This window comes from Durio zibethinus, chromosome 18 (genome assembly GCF_047325235.1).
Source record: "Durio zibethinus cultivar Kanyao isolate XHJ-2024 chromosome 18, ASM4732523v1, whole genome shotgun sequence".
NCBI lineage: Eukaryota > Viridiplantae > Streptophyta > Magnoliopsida > Malvales > Malvaceae > Durio > Durio zibethinus.
In genome coordinates this window covers 18,988,058-19,007,248 of record NC_143179.1, presented here as the reverse complement: position 1 = coordinate 19,007,248, position 19,191 = coordinate 18,988,058, and the positions used below count along the sequence as shown (strand labels likewise).

The window sequence follows — 19,191 nt, the reverse complement described above, 5'->3', positions numbered from 1 at the left end:
GAAATTACCTTAATTAAAGATAAAAGCTGAAACCTAATGCTCGAATTTCTCTTCGTATTGTTGATGAAGGGCAAATATGAACATAAATGTAATAAAAAAAATAAAATATGATAGGTCATTGCACTACAAAAAAACAAAGATTTGGTAACTTTTTTGGTAGCATTTTCAAGCGCTGTCATGCTTTTATAAATTTAGAAGCTTTTTCTTTTTTTTTTTTTGGTGTATGGGAAGTAATATGAAGATAGTCTATTAATTCATTTCTGGCTAAATATTTGAAGTCAATGGAAAAAAAAGACATGGATAACATATTCGGAACAAACAAAATCATGTGCATTGAAAACAACCTTTGCGGTGACTTTGCCATAAACTATACCTACACTACAAAGCTAGCAAAGAAAACGAGTGAAATGGGATGGCTTTTCGCCCATATCAACACAAACACAGACAATAAATGCAAATTTCATGATTTTTAATTTCTTTACTATTGACCTTTTCTTGACCTTTTTCAATGCTAATAATGAAACTTTTTAGCAATCTTTGGCTTTCTAATAAAAAATTTATATATTTCACTAATAAAATTTATTATAAATTTTTTTTTTCAAAAGGAAGAACATCTCCAAAAATTAAATTGACACTGAAATTAGCAAGATACGTGCTGGGTCAAATCCTATCAACAACTATGTTAAGAGATGGAAATGAGATTGGCATTTCAGCCTACCTCCTTTGTTAAATATAAAAGTTGACAATTCAACTTAAAATCAAGGTTAAAATTCTACTTTTAACTTCCTTTTTACAATTTAAAAATTTTATTGCCTTTACGATGACAATTTAATCTTTTGTAGTATGCAAATTGTAATAATTATTAGTCCATTAAACTTATTTTTAACTAGTTTTAAATTCGTATGATGCATAAAAATATATTCACATATCAGTAAATCTTATGTAAATATAAATTATTTAAAATGATAATATAAGCTATGGAGTTTATGAACAACTCATAACTTCTATAATTATTTTTATTCAAATTTATATATTTCAATATAATAAAAAAATTAATTACATATTGAATATATTTATGCAATTATCATCAGTTCTAAAGAAAACTCAAACTATAATTTATTAAATCCAAAAAATCTCTAAACAAAAACAATAATATTTTCGATTTCAAGAAATTAAAAATTTCATATTTAAAATCAATCTAAAATACAAACTTTTTTCATGGGAGATTTTTTCATAAGTTATTGTTGAAGCAAAGATACAGAAATTCTTTCTCTAAGTATTTCTTGTTATCTTTGAAGTAGGTGTTATTTTACTTTATTAGCCAATAGATTTCATAGATAGAGGTGAAGAGATAGATAAAACAGCAATCTATGATTTGACAACAGTTGAGTTATAATCTAGACTATATAACTTTATAACAAATATAATCATTATAATAAGTTTATGCTTATCTCTTTTGACATTTAAACTTAGAATCATAATCATACTTCTTATTCACTATAAGTTTGATACTACTTGTCTCAAGATTATATTTGGTTGCTCTCGTCTTGAACACTCAAATTTTATCTCAGAGATCTTCAAATATCTCTTGGATTTTATAATCTCCATTTTCCTAAATCATAAGTATAAATATGTCATTCGATTAATTTGAATATTAAATAATATTAAAATATTTTTTAACTCAATATCTTAGCAAATATTTCATAAAGATCATCGATATCTCTATTAATTAAATTCTTAGCTTTTGTATTGAACTGTACGAATATCGCCTTTTTTAGAATTATCATATGCCTCAATATTCAACTTGTACCTAAAAAAATACAAAATTATACAATTATAATATAATATAATAATTTAAAATACTTTTATTATCATTATGGAATAATAAATTTTTTATGTATCAAATATAAAAAATATAAATACAAATTACCTTGGAGTTGGATTAGGAGCATTAACCTAGCAGGAATAATAATGAAATTTTCCATCAATTTCATATAGTTTCTTACATGACATATAGTACCAACCAAAAGTGAAATCAACTTTTATTATAGTGACACCACTGGTGAAAGACTTTTCCCATATATTCCCAATTATCTTTAAACTAATTATCAACAAAAAAAATATTAAAAAAAGAAAGCTAATATAATAGTTAAAGAAATATAAAAAGCACTAATTTAGACAATTTAGATTTCAAAAAGAGATAAAACTTTTATCTTTTATATATTTATATTAATTATTAGGTATTAGATTGGATATACGATTTTAAGATAAAACATTTGATGCTTTTTTGTGTATTCGATTGCTTATTCATGCTTATTTTGTTTTCATTGTTGTTTTTTTTAATCTTTTACTAAGGGATTCCTATTTTTTTAAAAGATAATATTATTACCGATACAATATGCATGAATTTGCTTGCTGTTAGAAGAACACAACCTTTTTTTTTTTTTGTTTAAAGAAAAAAAATAAAACCTATTAGAAACCTAAAGAGAAAATAAAAGAGCATGTACTATAAAATAAATAGCTTTATTCTCTTCATTCATTTTTTTTATTAATAAAAGTGAATGTTAAGAAAGATCATACAAAATAACGAAAAACAGAATCAAGAATCCCAATTATAGATCAGAATCCATGAATTGTCTTTGTTGTTCTTTAGATATAACCCATCATCTTCTGCTTTCCAAAAACACTCCTTGAAATCACACTTATCAAGCAATTCGCGATTGACCCAATATACATCGAAACGTCCATGGTGATTTGCCCAACTCATGTTGCACCAAAAAAGTGTCGTTCCCCCAAAGTTAGCCTCAAATGTCCAATACCATTCTTTGGACATTTGGATTAGGTGCACACCTAAATCGTCATCTTTGGATTGGCAATGTATAGTCAATTCGTTGTCGCTCAACCCATTGATGATGTGAACATAATATCTCTTTCCGGCATGAGCAAGACTGATTTGGCTTAAGGCAATGGCTACTACAAGTAGGATGGCCATGAATTTGTTGGAAATGCCCATTTCTCTGATTTCTTTGCTGTTTTTATGTTAGAGTTTCTTGTTACTTCTTCATTTTATAGTTGAAGAATTAATTCTTGATGCAAGTATTAGCTCATATTAGAGTATATTTTGGATAGAGTATATTTTGCAAAGTGAATTAAGTCATATATGGAAATTAACATTGTGAATAAATTAGTTCTTATCTTCGAAATATCATAAATTTATTAAAAAACTTTTAATATTTTATTGTATCCAAATAAATTCTTATATTTTGATTTGAGTCATTATATTAATATATTTTTATTTGCTTACGTCAGCATTATATAATATTTCTAAAACTTTAACAATTATTACTTTATTACTTTATTATTAATTATTTTACTTTATTAGCCAATAGATTTCATAGATAGAGGTTAAGAGATAGATAAAACAGCAATCTATGATTTGATAATAGTTGAGTTATAATCTAGACTACATAACTTTATAACAAATATAATCATTATAATAAGTTTATGCTTATCTCTTTTGACATTTAAACTTAGAATCATAATCATAATCATAATCAAAATCACAAGTATGACATAATCATACTTTTGACATTTAACAAATATAATCATACTTCAATAGCCTAGTATCTCAAATAAATAAGAAGCAAATGCAACCTGCTCTAAAGTAAATCAGATCCTAGTAAAACTTTTTTCAGACCATTTGAAGTTATATTCTGTTTCCCCATTAACCCAGTCCGGTGTCAGCAGCGATAACAATGGCACCCCAATAACACAAGGATTAACCGATGAAAGGAGAACTGGAAAGGGAAGGAGGAAGAGAAGTGGAAGGTTTAGAATTAGGTCAATAATACGATGAGCAAAAATGAAGCCAATATAATTTTCAAACTTGAAGTGCAACTCAGGGTAGACTCTTCTAAAATGTGCAGATGGCACATGATAAATAAATAACAAGACCAAAAGGAAAGCAAAACAAAGATGCATAATGTGACAAGTCTCAAAGAGAAGAAGGAAAAGGTGAGTGCCGATTAATCAGAGATACAGTAATAGCTACGTGACAGAACATCCAAAGACATCATCGGTTTGAGCTATCTTTAATGCTCCAATTTGAAAACATGTATACAGCAGCACAGTAAACCTTAGGAGGATAAATAAATAAAATATTGATTTGAGCATAGGTAGAGGATGTTAATGTAAAAAAAAACAGTGAAAGGGTTAAAGTGGAGTTCTTCTTTGTGTTAAAGAACAACAATTTGCTACCTTAGGAAGGATTGCTAATGTTACTCTTTGTGTTGAATAAATGGACAAATAATTGACACATTTCATATCAGTAAAGAGAAAAGAGGGAAAGAGGGGAGGATTAAAAAAATTATTTGATGCCTCCAAATATATGACAATTGACAGTTTGAGCGTAGATTTTCCTTTCAGATTGAAGGAAACCCACCATTTCCTCCACATTGAATTAGTAAATTGCATATTGCACATTATTGGGTAATTGACTAAAGAGATGAAACATAGTATAAGACATGCAAGGTTTTGAACATTACATGAACAAAATTTGATGCAAATTGCCACTTCCTTTCCACGTATTTGTGCATGTGTTGGCTGCAGGTTTGCACATAAGCATATATAGACATATAAGGTGTAACCATAGAGATAAACATGAAATGAACTCTACTATACCAATCATGAGACAAAATTTGGCAGAAGAGGGGTCGAAGGAACAGAAAGAGAAGATAAGGTCGACGGTGATAAATCGCAGCAGTTTCCCTGTTTAAGTGATTTAAGCATTCTCCTTTAGTATATCAACGACATGAAGTTGACAAAGTTTTAGCAAAACTAATGATGAATGCTAAAATATCAAACTGACAGTATAATTCAACAACGTCCATCGAAGTTTACAAGTAGAGTTATACCCCGCTGACAGCAACAGAGGTATAATTCTCGACAAGGCTGAGCCAAATCATTACGCACTCTTCAATCACAGGATGTAACAAAGAACCCTGATAGCCCCAGCAAAGCATAACAAAGTAATGCTCCTGTATTCAACAATCATTTTGTTAACTAACAGCAATAGAGACAGCACCCAAGCTGGGATAGTGAATATTTCATACAAGTAAAAATTATTAAAGCATGAAAACCGGATAAATACAAATTTTCTTCAAGCAATCTAGTCAAATTGACCCAGCAGTGTTTGGAAAATTTCAAAGAAAGAAATACACAACACGTTTTGGAAAATGACTAGGTGTCATGTAAAAGACCATGAAAACAACAGGCAATAAAATTTTGTTCACTTTGGTTCTTTAACCAACTTAGAGCAGAAAAGAAATTTTAGTGAAGAAAGCTTCACACCACGATCACTGATAGTAGCTTCCAAAAAGTAAGGTCATAAATGAAATTTTTAGTCTTTTATATATATGAAATTACTTTTTTATCACTAAAGACCTAACTGTGGCCTTTTCCACCACTTTGAGCTAAATTCTAAAAGATATTGCATAAACTTCCTAAATGCTTTTACAATTTTTTTTTTTTCATTTTCTCTGCAGTGAACTCAAAGTTTTCAGCATTATACATCACAAAGGGGACTCTAGTGCCTCAGCAATGCAATCTACAGATGCTTTAACATTGTGTTAAGATTCATTTTCAACATGACTTATATAAACTAGTAGATATCTTAGCCTTTCTTGACAAATGCTTTCTAATAAATGGAAGAATGTCTATTTGCTTTCACTTTCAACTTTCGCCAAAGGCTAAACTTTTTATATGGTTCAAGCCTTTTAAGCTTACTAACTTGTAGAACCTAATCGAAGTCTGAAAATTTCTTAAAGGCTAAAATTTTCAAGTTCAATATCTTGCTAATTCAAAATGCTTAGACTTTCACATTTAACATTTAACTTAGTCCAACCTATAAAGCTTTCTTTATTGGTTGATACTTAACCTATAAAACTTCTTTCCTTGATGAAAAACTTAACCTGCAGAGCTTTCTTGATTGAGATACTCAAAATTATAAAGCTTTCTATATTGGTTGAGATACCCAACCTATATAACTTCTTTCGATGGTTGAAAAACTCAATCGATAGAGCTTACCTTATCATTGCTAAGTTTAGTATTTACACATAGGGAACTACATAATTTTTTTTCTCAAACCGAGGGAACTTGATGGTTAATTCCGTAACAAAAGCATTCCAAAGTTTTCTAAGGGAAGCAACAATGTCCAATATAATAGAGTTTGTGAAATATTACTCAAGTTGCTTTGCTTTGTTGCAGTAATTAATAATTTTTTAAAAGAAATTTTCAAAACATTAACAATTGAGTTCGAAAAAATTTTTAACATGTATTTCGATTTACCTTTTCATTGATAACATTTTTAGTTTTATTTTAATTTTAACTTTTTGTTTATTTCTTATTAAAATTCTTTCTTCATCACTTTGTTGTCATCACACTAATTAAGTGTGATTTTTCTCATGACGAGTCTGATCTAATTTATAAATTATTATTGGTTTGATGTACTTGATATAATAATTATTTCATAGATAATTAATTATTTGATAGTACAAATTTAATCTCACTATAAAAAAATTAAAAAATATATTTTATTATCCTTCTTCTATTATTTTTTAACATTTTAATCGGCACGATAGAAAAGTTGAGAAAAAAGTTTTATGTAGAATAAGAAATCATTGAAATAAATTTTTATTATGGATAAATTGTAAGAAAATATATATATTCATTTAAAATTTATATTATATTGTGTGATATTTTTCTCTATTTAATTTTGTCAGTGTTATATCAAATAAAAAAATATAAACAAAAAAAATAATATTTTAATATTAATGCCACTTATACAAATTCCTGACCATGCCACATTGCCACTTACTTTGTTGAGTATGTGATGCGAAATTCACGTGTTCATTTATTCACAGGTACTTAAGGTAATGCATTGGGTTTTCTTTAATGTGCATGTAATTTTAGTAATTTCTACTTCCTCTTTAGTTTTTAATTTTCTCTATTTTCTTTCTGTTTGAGCTGAGCTATTTATTTATATTTTTAGTAGTAGTCAATTAATTGTTTACTATTTATGAATATTTGTAGATTACGTTTTACAAAATCTTTGTTAATTGGGATAAAAAATCTTCAAAAGAATATTTTAATACATATTAATGCTACTATCTTTGATGGCACGTTACAGAAGAGCATATCTTTTATTTTAATGCATATTAATAGTAATGATAAAGAAAATAATTATCCTAATCGACCTATGATAAAAACTTCATCTTAAATTCTGAATTTAAGCACTAATTAAACCTATAAACATCACTTGAATTTTTAAAATTAAGGGTGAATTTTTTGTAATTAATAAGATTGAAGCTGGAATCTTTTTTGTTTAACTGCCTATTAATTTACACTTAATTTTTCAAACTTTCAAGACAAGAAGGGTAATTTGCAAATTAATCTTATATCACATCCCTTAAGCTCAGTTAATGATATTCAGGCTTTTTAATCATAAGAGCTAGCTTAATGCACCATTGCGTGTGCCCTCAGCCAGCACCATATTCTAAGTTAAAAACTATATCCAAAATTAGAGAAAACGTAATTGTTACTAACGTAATCCTAAGAAAGACCTAAAAACACTTGCCAATTAAAGTGAACTCTAATTCGAAATTTTAAAGAAATTTCCAATAATGAACTCCATCCTAATTTGACTTTCTACAATTAGTTTCTTTGTTTTTTTTTTTTTTTAAATAAAATGTGATGTAGGACTTGATGTGACTTTGTTGATGTCCTTACAATATAACGAAGACTTTACAGCGTAGATCCTTCATGGGCAGAATATTTTATAATTATTGAAACCTTGCACTTTCTATTTGGCCAGAAATTTTCTATTTTGGGATACCCATTTGCTTGAACAATCAACTTCATTTTTAGAATGTTTTCCCGCAAGAAAATTCTTATAATTTTCCTATGCTTGTTCTTATTAATTGTAGTTATAGTTTAATTCTTTAGGTTTAATGATAATACAATGATTTTTGTAATTTGTTATTGCTGTTTAGTTTCGTAAATGCATTCATTATTTGGGTAATAATTGGGATTAAAGAGTTCATGCAGATAATTTATTAATTTTTTTTAAAATTTTACATTATTGATTTATGTGACGAAATATTTTAATTTATTATTTATTATTTTAATTTTGATTTACTTATTTTTAACTAAAAGTTTTATAAAGTTTACTTATAAAATTTCTTATAAAATTTTTTTCCAAACCAAGAGCATCTCCAAAAATTAAGTTACTGATGAGCTAGGTAAGATATGTGCTGAGTCAAATCCTATCGGCAGCTGTGACTTGTGATGAAAGATAAAAATGAGATTGGCATTTGAGCCTACCTCATTTGTTAAAAATAAAAGTTGAAAATTCAACTTAAAATCAAGATTAAAATTGTATTTTTAACTTCCTTTTTAACAATTTAAAAATTTTATTTCTTTTACGATAACAATTTAATCTTATATGGTATGCAAATCGTAATAATTATTCGTCCATTGAACTTATTTCTATTAAGGAAGAAATGGTAAAGGAATTGACGTTTCCAATTAATGCATGGAGTGTATGCTGCATGGAAGGCTGAAATGGGCCTATAACTCCTTCCGCACGCGGCTTCCCGTTAATGGGCCCTCATTGAGTAAGATGAAAATTTGGCATTCCTTGGGTCTGCCGAACAAAAAGAGAGGTGGAAGTTGCTGGAGCAGGGCAAGAGAGGAGGAGAGAGCTAAAAAAAAAAGGGGGGAGGAAGCTTCTGAAAAAAAAAAAAAAGGAGCGAAAAAAAGAAGGGAGAGAAACCAAGAGAAAATAGTAAGGTTGCAAAGGTGAGCAGCCATTTAAGGGCGCTTATTTCCTACTTCTATTCTTTATTTTCATGCCATCTTGCACTCCCCATAATCTGCTCTACAAAGTTTTTTTCATGTGTTCCTTGTATGTTTTGTGTTTGCTATTTGTTGATAAAGTTTCAAGCTGTGTTTGATTTATGTTTCTGTTTTATTTTGTTCTTGCAAAAGAGATGAAGTTCTGATTTTTTGGTTTGGCCGAATGCTCCCTGTCTCTTCCAATGGCAGCTGCAGCAATCGGCTTCATCCCATAAAGTCTTGCCAAATCCTTTTCTCTTCCATCTTTCATGGTCATCCTTTGGTTAGTATGAGTTGAAAAGAAAAAAAGAAAAAAGAGAGACCTGGAAAGCTGCCGCCAAACCGTGCTGCTTAGCTTCCATAAGCAGTCACGGTTTGGATGTTTTTATGTATACAGTCCATCCCATTTTGACGTGGAAAGAAGGCTTTAACCGAAGGTGGTTTCTAAAGTAAGGAGGTAAGTTGTTAGAGGGTGAAGAAATGTCTAAAACTTTGAATTTTTCTTTCTTTTCCAGCTCTTAGTTTCACGTGTGGGTTCTGGTACAAGCCATGAAGTTTCAAGCTGCATGTCTTAAAGCTCCATCATTCATATGTTTGCTGCCTTATGTGTTTAAAGAGACTTAAAGTTTCAACATGTCCCTTGCTTATGGTTTATTTTCCATGCATCTACTTGTAGGAAAGCTTACGCCATGTTGATTTGTTTTACTAGTTTGTGCCATCTAGTTTCGGTTCTTGTTGTCCTTGTTATCAAAGCTGAGTGTCTCTTAACTGTTTCATATCGATTGGTTTTTTTTTTTTTTTTTTAAATGAAATAGAAAAGATGTCATATGTAGGTAGTGTCTCAAGGAAGGTAGGGTGGTGATGGGTGTACTTGGGAGACCTTGATGGTGTCACTGTTTTCTCTTCTTGGTTTGTAGTCATTGTATGAGGCGTTGCTTGCTGCATGTAGGTTGCTTGTGTTCTTTCATTATAAAGAAATAGTGTCAAAAAAAGAAAGCCACATATGAAGAAGAAACAAAGGCCATGGCGAGGGGACCATTGTGGCTTTCTTTATTTCTTCTTTGCATTTTTAATGGATTGGTTTAAAATGGAATACTAACACCATTTAGGCAGTAAAAAGGGATGACGTGGGACCATAGTAATGGATCTCATATATTTCTTTTAATCTTGATATGAATATAATAATAAAAATAAAGTAGTAACTTTCTTTATTTAGAATATTGTGATAAGTAAATTTTTAAAATATAAAATATAAAATATGTTTTTAATAAAGTTTATTTATTTTTATGTGTGTTTGATTTTAATTATATTTTATAATTTATTTATGATTGTTTAAATTCAATTACAAGTTTAATTTTATGTATTGTTAATTCTTTTATTGTTTAGATTCTCATTCTTATTTTAATTTAATATCTCATGTTTAAATTCATGGTTGATATATTATTCATGTATATAATAAGGATTTAATAATGATATTTTAGAGAATCTGAGTAGTGATTCTGTAATAATATTTAGGTGATGATATTTTTCTAAAAATATAATAGCTTTCCCGGGCATGATGTCTACTGCATGATTCTAAAAAATATAATATATTATTTTTTGCAATTTAAGACTAACGTTGTTATGATTAGTTCCAGCACCATGAACACAAGGTTGTTTTTTTGGATTCTTGGCATGATGTTAACACAAGTCATTGGCGCTGGGGTTAATATCTTATACAAGGTGTCTTATAACGTCGGTTTTAGTTTACGAATTTTGGTGGTATATCAATTCATCGTCGCCACAATATGTATACTCCCCTTTGCATTGATAGTTGACAGGTACGTTTTTAAAAACTAAATTTATATGTTTTTTAAATGTGAAATAAATAATACATTGATTCATAATTTGCGTATGAATTTAAAAAAAAAAATTTTTTTGCAGGAGTACAAGGCCCGCATTGACATGGAGGATAGCTGGTTTAGGCATCTTAGCTGGAGTTTTTGGGTATGCACTTTATTTTTTAAAATTTAATTTTCTATTTAAAACCTAATTATCTATTGATTAATTTAAATTTTGTTTCGTGGAATCAAGGGGAGCACTAGGGCAGAATATATTTGCAGCCAGCTTTGCTTTTGCTTCTGTGACATACTTGGCAGCAATTTCAAATCTATCTCTTGCCGTCACTTACATGCTGGCAATCGTTTTCAGGTATTGGAGATTTTGAAAAAAAAAAAAAAAAAAGCAAAGTTTGGATCTAAGGATATTTACTTGTTTTCTTAGGATGGAGACTTTCACTTTAGCCACTTGGCCTGGTAAGTTTAAGTTGATTGGCACCGTCATTAGCATCACAGGTGCCATGATTATTAGCTTCTACAGTGGACCAAACATCCATCTATGGTCCACTTCTGTGGATTTATTACAGCATCATGGGATAGCAGCTTTAACCCAAGTGCAAAGGCCAGTATATGGGATCATGTTAGCTTTCAGCAGTTGTGTTTGTTTTGCGATCTTTCTTACCATATTGGTATGCATATATTTGAATTTTAATATAAACTATATTAAAATAAAATATAAATTATTAACAATTAGTTTTTTCCCTTTGTTTTAACTAGACGATGATGAGCAGGACATACTCCTACCCAGTTTTCTCTTCTTTATTGTTTATGTGTAGTAGTAGCACTGTACTCTCCACTATATATGCTATCTCTATAGAGAGGGATTGGTCTGCTTGGTACTTGGCGCAGGATGCTAGCGCCATAACTTACTCGGTAATTACTTACTAATTTTATTTTGTTTTTTTTTTCTTAATTTTGTAGATATATAAAATTATCTATTACATTTCTTAATATGCTTTTATATCTTATATTTGAAATAAGAAAAAACTTTTAACTACAGTGATAGGGTTAGGAGGAGAAAACAAAAAGAGATAGAAATACTAAGCTTTAGTTTACAAACAAGTTTTAGAAGTTAAAAGTAAATGATATTTTTTTCCCGCTAAATTTATTCTTTCATTTAATAAAATGGATAGGGCATCCTTGCATCTGGATTGTCAGTAATGCTTGCAACATGGTGCGCACGACAACAAGGACCAGTTTTTGTCTTCGCGACTTCTCCTTTAGCCCTCATCTTTACAGCACTCATGGGCCCTACTTTACTACAGGAGGAGATTCACCTAGGGAGGTATCTAATAACTTTCTTTCAACTTTTTTGATCAAATAACATTATCATATATTCCACTAATTTTGGGGTGTTTTTTTGTTCAAAATTAACAGCGTTATAGGTGGATTACTAATTATTATTGGAACATATGCCACGTTGTGGGGGAAGAGTGCTGAGACACAGTCGAGAAGAGATGATCTTGCAATCCAGATTGTTCAAGTACAATCAAGAAGAGATGATCCTGATATCGAGAGTGTTGAGACACAATTAAGAAGAGATCATCCTGATCTTGAGCGCGTTGAGATACAGTTAAGTGAAGAAGATCTTGATCTTGAGGGTGCTAAGTAGATAGATCTTGATGTCAAGCCTATAAATAAGTGATGAGTGTGTGTACAAGTTGAATTAGACATTGTTCTATCCAAAGGCAAACAATACATTCGATTGAAATTTAATAATTTTAAATTATAAAAATAAATTAAAAATAAAAATAATTTAAACAAATATTAATCATATAGTTTATATGTTTGTCAAGCTCAATTTTGCTCAAAATTTTGGGCTTTAAAATTTTTCCAAGCCTAATCTAAATTAAAAAAATAAATCCCATTAAACTCAATTTATATAATAAAAAATTTAAAAAATATGCTTAAATTAAGTTTAATAGAATTATATTCAATTCACGTATTTATATAAATTAAAAATAAAAATTATATAAAAGTTAAAATTAATAAAATATATATAAATCTTATTTTAATTTATATATATATGAATTAATTTATATATAATTCACATATACATAAAAATAAAAAATGTATATATATAAATTTGGACTAGGTCGAACTAAGTTCAAGTTTTAAATTTTTTGTCTAAAGTTCAGCTTAAAATTTAAACGGACTTAAAATTGTTCCTAAATCAATTTAACAAGTTTTAATTTTTTATTCAAACTCTCTCAAAATTGAAACCTATGGATTTAATACATTTATAAACTTTAAATTCAATAATTTTGAAACATGAAAAAAATCTTTTCTTTATTTTTGAACCCAAACCTAATGTTAGAACTTCTCGTCATATTATTTTTAAGTGAACTCTCGTATTGTTTATGACGGACAAACGTGAATTTATCTACGTAATATTTTCATAACTTTCTAAGCAAAGTAAATGAAATCAGCCTCAAACCCACGGTTAGACTGCAGAGCATCTTCAGGAAAAGAGTTTATTTTATAACTTTTTTATTTTTATTTTGTAAAAAAAAATAGTGAAAAATTATTTTTCATTTTAATAAAAGTTAAGAATCAAAATAATATTTAGTAAATAATTTTTATTAGTTGTACTTAAATGATATTCATTTGATTAATTTTTTTTACCTTTTATAAGAATAATAAACAAAAATAATTTTATTATTAAAAAATAATCTTGACTTAAAAAAAATAAAAAACGAAAAGTATCGTCTAAACATTTAATAATAACTGTCACCCTCACTGTTGATAATCTTTATTTTTTCCACTAAAAAGGCAAAGCCATAAAAATACTAGGAGCCATTCTTTTAAAAAGCAAAAAAAAAAAAAAAAAAAAAAAAAAATCCAAAAAACAAATTGTTTAAAAAAAAGAAAAATCAATGAACACTACTCAATTTGCAAATTTGGTGTCTCCACCCAAGAATTTTTCGCCTTTGTTTCTTCTATTTGTGCCACCATCGCTTTTTATTCAGCTCCTGCATCTGCTTCATGTGCCAGTGACCTCTCCGATTTCCATTATTTCTTGTCGTAAATCTTCTTTTCAGGTATGTTTGGTTAATCTGTCGAAGCTTATTTGCTTTTTTTTTTTCTTTTAATTTTTAAAGTTTTGATGATTGTTTGCCTGAATCAGCTACTCACCATAGCAACTCAAATCAATTCCATCATTGCCATTACTCTAATGAGAAAAATTCTTGATTTCGCCTTTAAATGCCTTTTTCTCTTTCTCATTTTAAAAAATCTAGGGTTAGAAGTATCAATCTTTCAAAGCTTAACAACACATTGGTTATATTCTACTAATTTTCTGTTATCTTTTTGGTTTGTATTCTTTTAACAACTTAAGATTATGCGTAAATAATTTTCCAAAACCCCGACGGCGATGTCACCATCAGTTAACTCATTTCCAACTCTTTTGTTTTGTGTTTTTTTTTTTTTTTTTTAATTTTTGCTTGATCATTAAGTTCCTGGTTACTCGATTAGGTTTTAAAAAATTATTTTTGATTAATGTTCTATTTGGCTTGGAGCTTCGAAAGAAGAAGTTAGTTAGAATAAGCTATTTGTGAAGATAAATGTAGGTTTTATTGGTAATTTCAGGATTTATAGTTTCTTTATTAAACTTAAAAGTCTTCAATTGGAAACTTTGGTTTAGTTAAAATTTTGCTGACTTAATGTTTGAGGAAAACGCATCTTGAAATTTATATTTCTGTACTTCGATTTGTTAGTGAAATCATACACTAGATCGTGTTCAAAGTTTCCTGACTTGTTTTTTGGATGTTGTCAGCAAATGATGGAGCGACGATATTGGAGCAAATCGATGTTGACAATCAAATTGCCAAATTGATGGTTGAACTATCCCGAAGTCCAGATTATGAAATTGGTGATGGGACGATTGGTGTTGTTGTCATGGCTGGATACTTTTAGAGCAGGCAGAGTGGCTATTAGAACGTGGGATTCATCCCATCCAGATTGCAGAGGGTTATGAAATGGCTTCTAGAATAGCTATTGAGCATTTCAATGGTTGGGTTGTTAAAATATTAATCATACTTAAAGCTATAAAACTACATCAAACCAATTGATTTTACACCTATATAAAATATTATATATTATTATATAATGATCATTTATTTATATTTGTATGTTTATAAAATAAAAAATTAACTGTGCATCGTGCATGTTACAAGCTAGTTAAATTGAATTCTTGAATCTAATTCACTCTTACCGCTTCAAAATCATGAAACTTTGTAGAATTGGGTTTTTCAGCATTAGTTAGTTTTTTTTTTTTGGTTGAATTTTACGATTAGAGGTATTAATGAGTTGGGTCGGATTGGGTTTAGGCTGAGTTCATATTTGATTTTAATATCTTATATGTTTGTTTAAGTCCGACCCAATTTGAAATTTTAGGCTTTAAAATTTTTTCAAGCCTGATTCAAATTAAAAAAAAAAATTTTGAACGCACCCATTAAACTTAATTTATATACTAAAATATTAAAAATATATAATTCAATTAAATTTAATGGGATTATATTTAATTCATATATATAAATTAAAATAAATATTATATAAAAGTAAAAATTAAGTTTAATAAAAAATATATATAATTTTTATTTTTAAATTTTATAAATACGTGAATTAATATATAATTCACATTTATATAAAAATAAAAAACTTATATATATGTAAATTACGGTTGGATCGAGTGGGCTTGGGCTTAAAATTTTTTTGTCCAAGACCTGATTTAGAATTTAAATGGGTTTAAAAATTATATTTAAACTTGTTTAAAGAGTTTTTATTTTTTGTTCAAACCCTCTAAAAAATTGAACGAGTTTTTGGATTTAGGCGTATAGCTTGACCTTTAAATAGATTTACTTAGGATGTTGCCATGTGAATTTATGTGGCACAAATTTCTAAAGTGAGAATGTAGGTTTTAATGGCGGATCCATAATTTTTCTAAAGGTGTCTATTTATAATATATAAAATAATTATTAATAAATTTATCAATTTTATGGTGTTTTAGGAAAAAAAAATTTTTTTATCTTTTTTTTCCATCTTTGGAAGTATTCAAAGAAAAGTTTCGAAGTGTTCAGTGAAAATTTTTTCTTTAAATTTTATTATTTTTCAATTTTATGAAGTGTCTATGGACATCCTCCCACTAAAAATGGAACCGCAACTGATATATTTCACAATCATGTGTTCACATGTTAATCACAACATGTATATTGTAAATGATCTTGCTTCGTTAAAGATGAGAGAATTGAACAACTTTTTTTTTTAAGATTGGATTTCTGTCAAAATATCAAGAAGATTCTTTTTAATTTTTTTGAAGGACTACCCATGAATAAGCAGGTTTTATTAATTTAAATTGTGTTGATTGAGCCTATTCATGACTGAAGTTTGTTCTATAGAGTTGCTTGGATATTGCATATTTTACAAGTCTGGATTTTGCTTGGAGTTGGAAACCCTGAAATCATTATAAAAAACTGCAGTGATGGATACGTTGACTAGCAATTTATGATTGAAGAAACTTCTGAATCTCCTTAGGTTTTGGCATCATGAAAAATATTTCACAAGCTGGTAGCATGGTAGCAATTTTCAAAAGCTGGTAGCATCACGAGGCATTGATTCTATATTTGTGAGTTGATCATTTCAGAAATTAGATAATTTTAAGTGGAGGGAATTGTTATTTCAGAAATCATGTTGTATTAAATTTCTTTTTTTTAAGTAATTTCCATTTAGTTGGAAAAAAAAAAAAGAGATACACATATATATATATATATAATCATAGATTTATCAAAGTTTTAATGAGTTGAAAAATGGAAGAATCGGATAATATTACCTAATTTTTAAAATAAAATTTAATAATATTCCAATTAAAGAAATAAGATTGCAAAGTACTTTAGTTTAGTTTAGGGAAAAACTCTAACATATGCAGAAGGAAAAATATTTTTAAATTTAATTTTAATCCAAAATATATTTAAACATATTAAAATAATGATATTTTAACTATTTTTTAATTTGATATTATTTTTAAAATAATTTTTTAAGATTGTTTCAATCATGAATTTGACTTAGCTTAAATACCTTAATTTGAGAAATAAGATTAGAATCAATCTATTTTAGGAATTAAAAATTTAAAAATACTTTAATTTAGAAAAAAATCCCATATTTTTGAACCCAAATCTATTGGAGTTTATTCTTTAACTAAAATAGTGTAAAATCTTTATTCTGATTTAAATTTTATACTTAAATAAAGGTATTTTAATCTAGTTGGATTCCATGTCCCTCTCGAAGTTGGCGAAAACAATATGAGAATAGGATGGAAAGAAGAAAAGGGCGTTGTTTCCGTTCACTGACTTCAGGACTGCAACTCCGCGACTTCTCTAGTTCCATTGTTTCTTTGGGTGTAATGGGGAGTTAAATGGGGAGTTAAGGGACCCACACCTCCGAGCAGGAAACATGTTGGTAAAGCCAGCTGCAATACAAAGCGGATATCCTACTTTAATTCTATCAGATTTGCTAGGCAACTCAACAGAAAATAAAGAATATGTTAAGAACATATCAAACGATGATCAAGAACTAAATTGAAAAACCCAAAAAAAATTTCTAACTTAGTTCATCTTAAAATGGGCAAAGTCCCAACAAAATTCTATTTTCATAGTCCAAATTATAGAAGAAAGGAAAATTAAGAAAAAAAAAGGGGTTGCCTTTTTTTCTATTTACTTGATAAAAATGATAATAATAAAACTTACAAAGAAGTGAACTGCGACTTTGAATGCGCTGTAGTGAATTTGATTATTATGTAAAATTTGATTTTGAAGGAATATGAATTTAAGTAAATATGTTTTAAGATTTTGAGAATAAAAATATATTTTGCTAAAAAAAAAAAGAAATCAAAAGAAATTGCTTTGAATGTGATGCAATAAGATTTGCCGTAAGTTTTGTTACGTTTTAGCTACAGGAAAGAAAAAGAATGGAAATTACTTTTACATCATTTAACGAAAGATGTTGATATGAAGCTGATATAAAATTTAATTAGATCAAAGTAATTTTGTTTAAAAATAAATTTTAAATATATTTTATTTGGAGAATTGAATTTGAAATTACCATAATAAAAGAAAAAAACTAAAACCTAATGGTTGAATTTCTCCTTGCATTATTAATATGAAACTGATATAAAATTTAATTAGATTAAAGTAATTTTTTTTTAAAATAAAATTTAAATATATTATATTTGGAGAATTAAATTCGAAATTACCTTAATTAAAGATAAAAGCTGAAACCTAATGCTTGAATTTCTCTTCGTATTGTTGATGAAGGGCAAATATGAACATAAATGTAATAAAAAAAATAAAATATGATAGGTCATTGCACTACAAAAAAACAAAGATTTGGTAACTTTTTTGGTAGCATTTTCAAGCGCTGTCATGCTTTTATAAATTTAGAAGCTTTTTCTTTTTTTTTTTTTGGTGTATGGGAAGTAATATGAAGATAGTCTATTAATTCATTTCTGGCTAAATATTTGAAGTCAATGGAAAAAAAAGACATGGATAACATATTCGGAACAAACAAAATCATGTGCATTGAAAACAACCTTTGCGGTGACTTTGCCATAAACTATACCTACACTACAAAGCTAGCAAAGAAAACGAGTGAAATGGGATGGCTTTTCGCCCATATCAACACAAACACAGACAATAAATGCAAATTTCATGATTTTTAATTTCTTTACTATTGACCTTTTCTTGACCTTTTTCAATGCTAATAATGAAACTTTTTAGCAATCTTTGGCTTTTTAATAAAAAATTTATATATTTCACTAATAAAATTTATTATAAATTTTTTTTTTTCAAAAGGAAGAACATCTCCAAAAATTAAATTGACACTGAAATTAGCAAGATACGTGCTGGGTCAAATCCTATCAACAACTATGTTAAGAGATGAAAATGAGATTGGCATTTCAGCCTACCTCCTTTGTTAAATATAAAAGTTGACAATTCAACTTAAAATCAAGGTTAAAATTCTACTTTTAACTTCCTTTTTACAATTTAAAAATTTTATTGCCTTTACGATAACAATTTAATCTTTTGTAGTATGCAAATTGTAATAATTATTAGTCCATTAAACTTATTTTTAACTAGTTTTAAATTCGTATGATACATAAAAATATATTCACATATCAGTAAATCTTATGTAAATATAAATTATTTAAAATGATAATATAAGCTATGGAGTTTATGAACAACTCATAACTTCTATAATTATTTTTATTCAAATTTATATATTTCAATATAATAAAAAAATTAATTACATATTGAATATATTTATGCAATTATCATCAGTTCTAAAGAAAACTCAAACTATAATTTATTAAATCCAAAAAATCTCTAAACAAAAACAATAATATTTTCGATTTCAAGAAATTAAAAATTTC

The 19,191-nt window shown here is 27.9% G+C and overlaps 2 protein-coding genes across 2 annotated transcripts; one reads left to right on the top strand and one right to left on the bottom strand.

Annotated features, from left to right (window-relative positions):
• Positions 1-2,599: 2,599 nt before the first annotated feature.
• LOC149513836 (S-protein homolog 1-like) lies at positions 2,600-3,013 on the bottom strand. Its single transcript, XM_089748141.1, has one exon. The coding sequence runs from the start codon at positions 3,011-3,013 to the stop codon at positions 2,600-2,602; it is 414 nt and encodes a 137-aa protein (XP_089604267.1).
• Positions 3,014-10,569: 7,556 nt separating this feature from the next.
• LOC149513835 (WAT1-related protein At1g25270-like) lies at positions 10,570-14,684 on the top strand. The gene is made up of 8 exons (XM_089748140.1): positions 10,570-10,712; positions 10,816-10,878; positions 10,966-11,082; positions 11,155-11,398; positions 11,487-11,642; positions 11,903-12,054; positions 12,147-12,370; positions 14,545-14,684. Exons 1-8 carry the CDS (start codon positions 10,570-10,572, stop codon positions 14,682-14,684), a joined length of 1,239 nt encoding a protein of 412 aa, XP_089604266.1.
• The last annotated feature ends 4,507 nt before the right edge of the window (positions 14,685-19,191 follow it).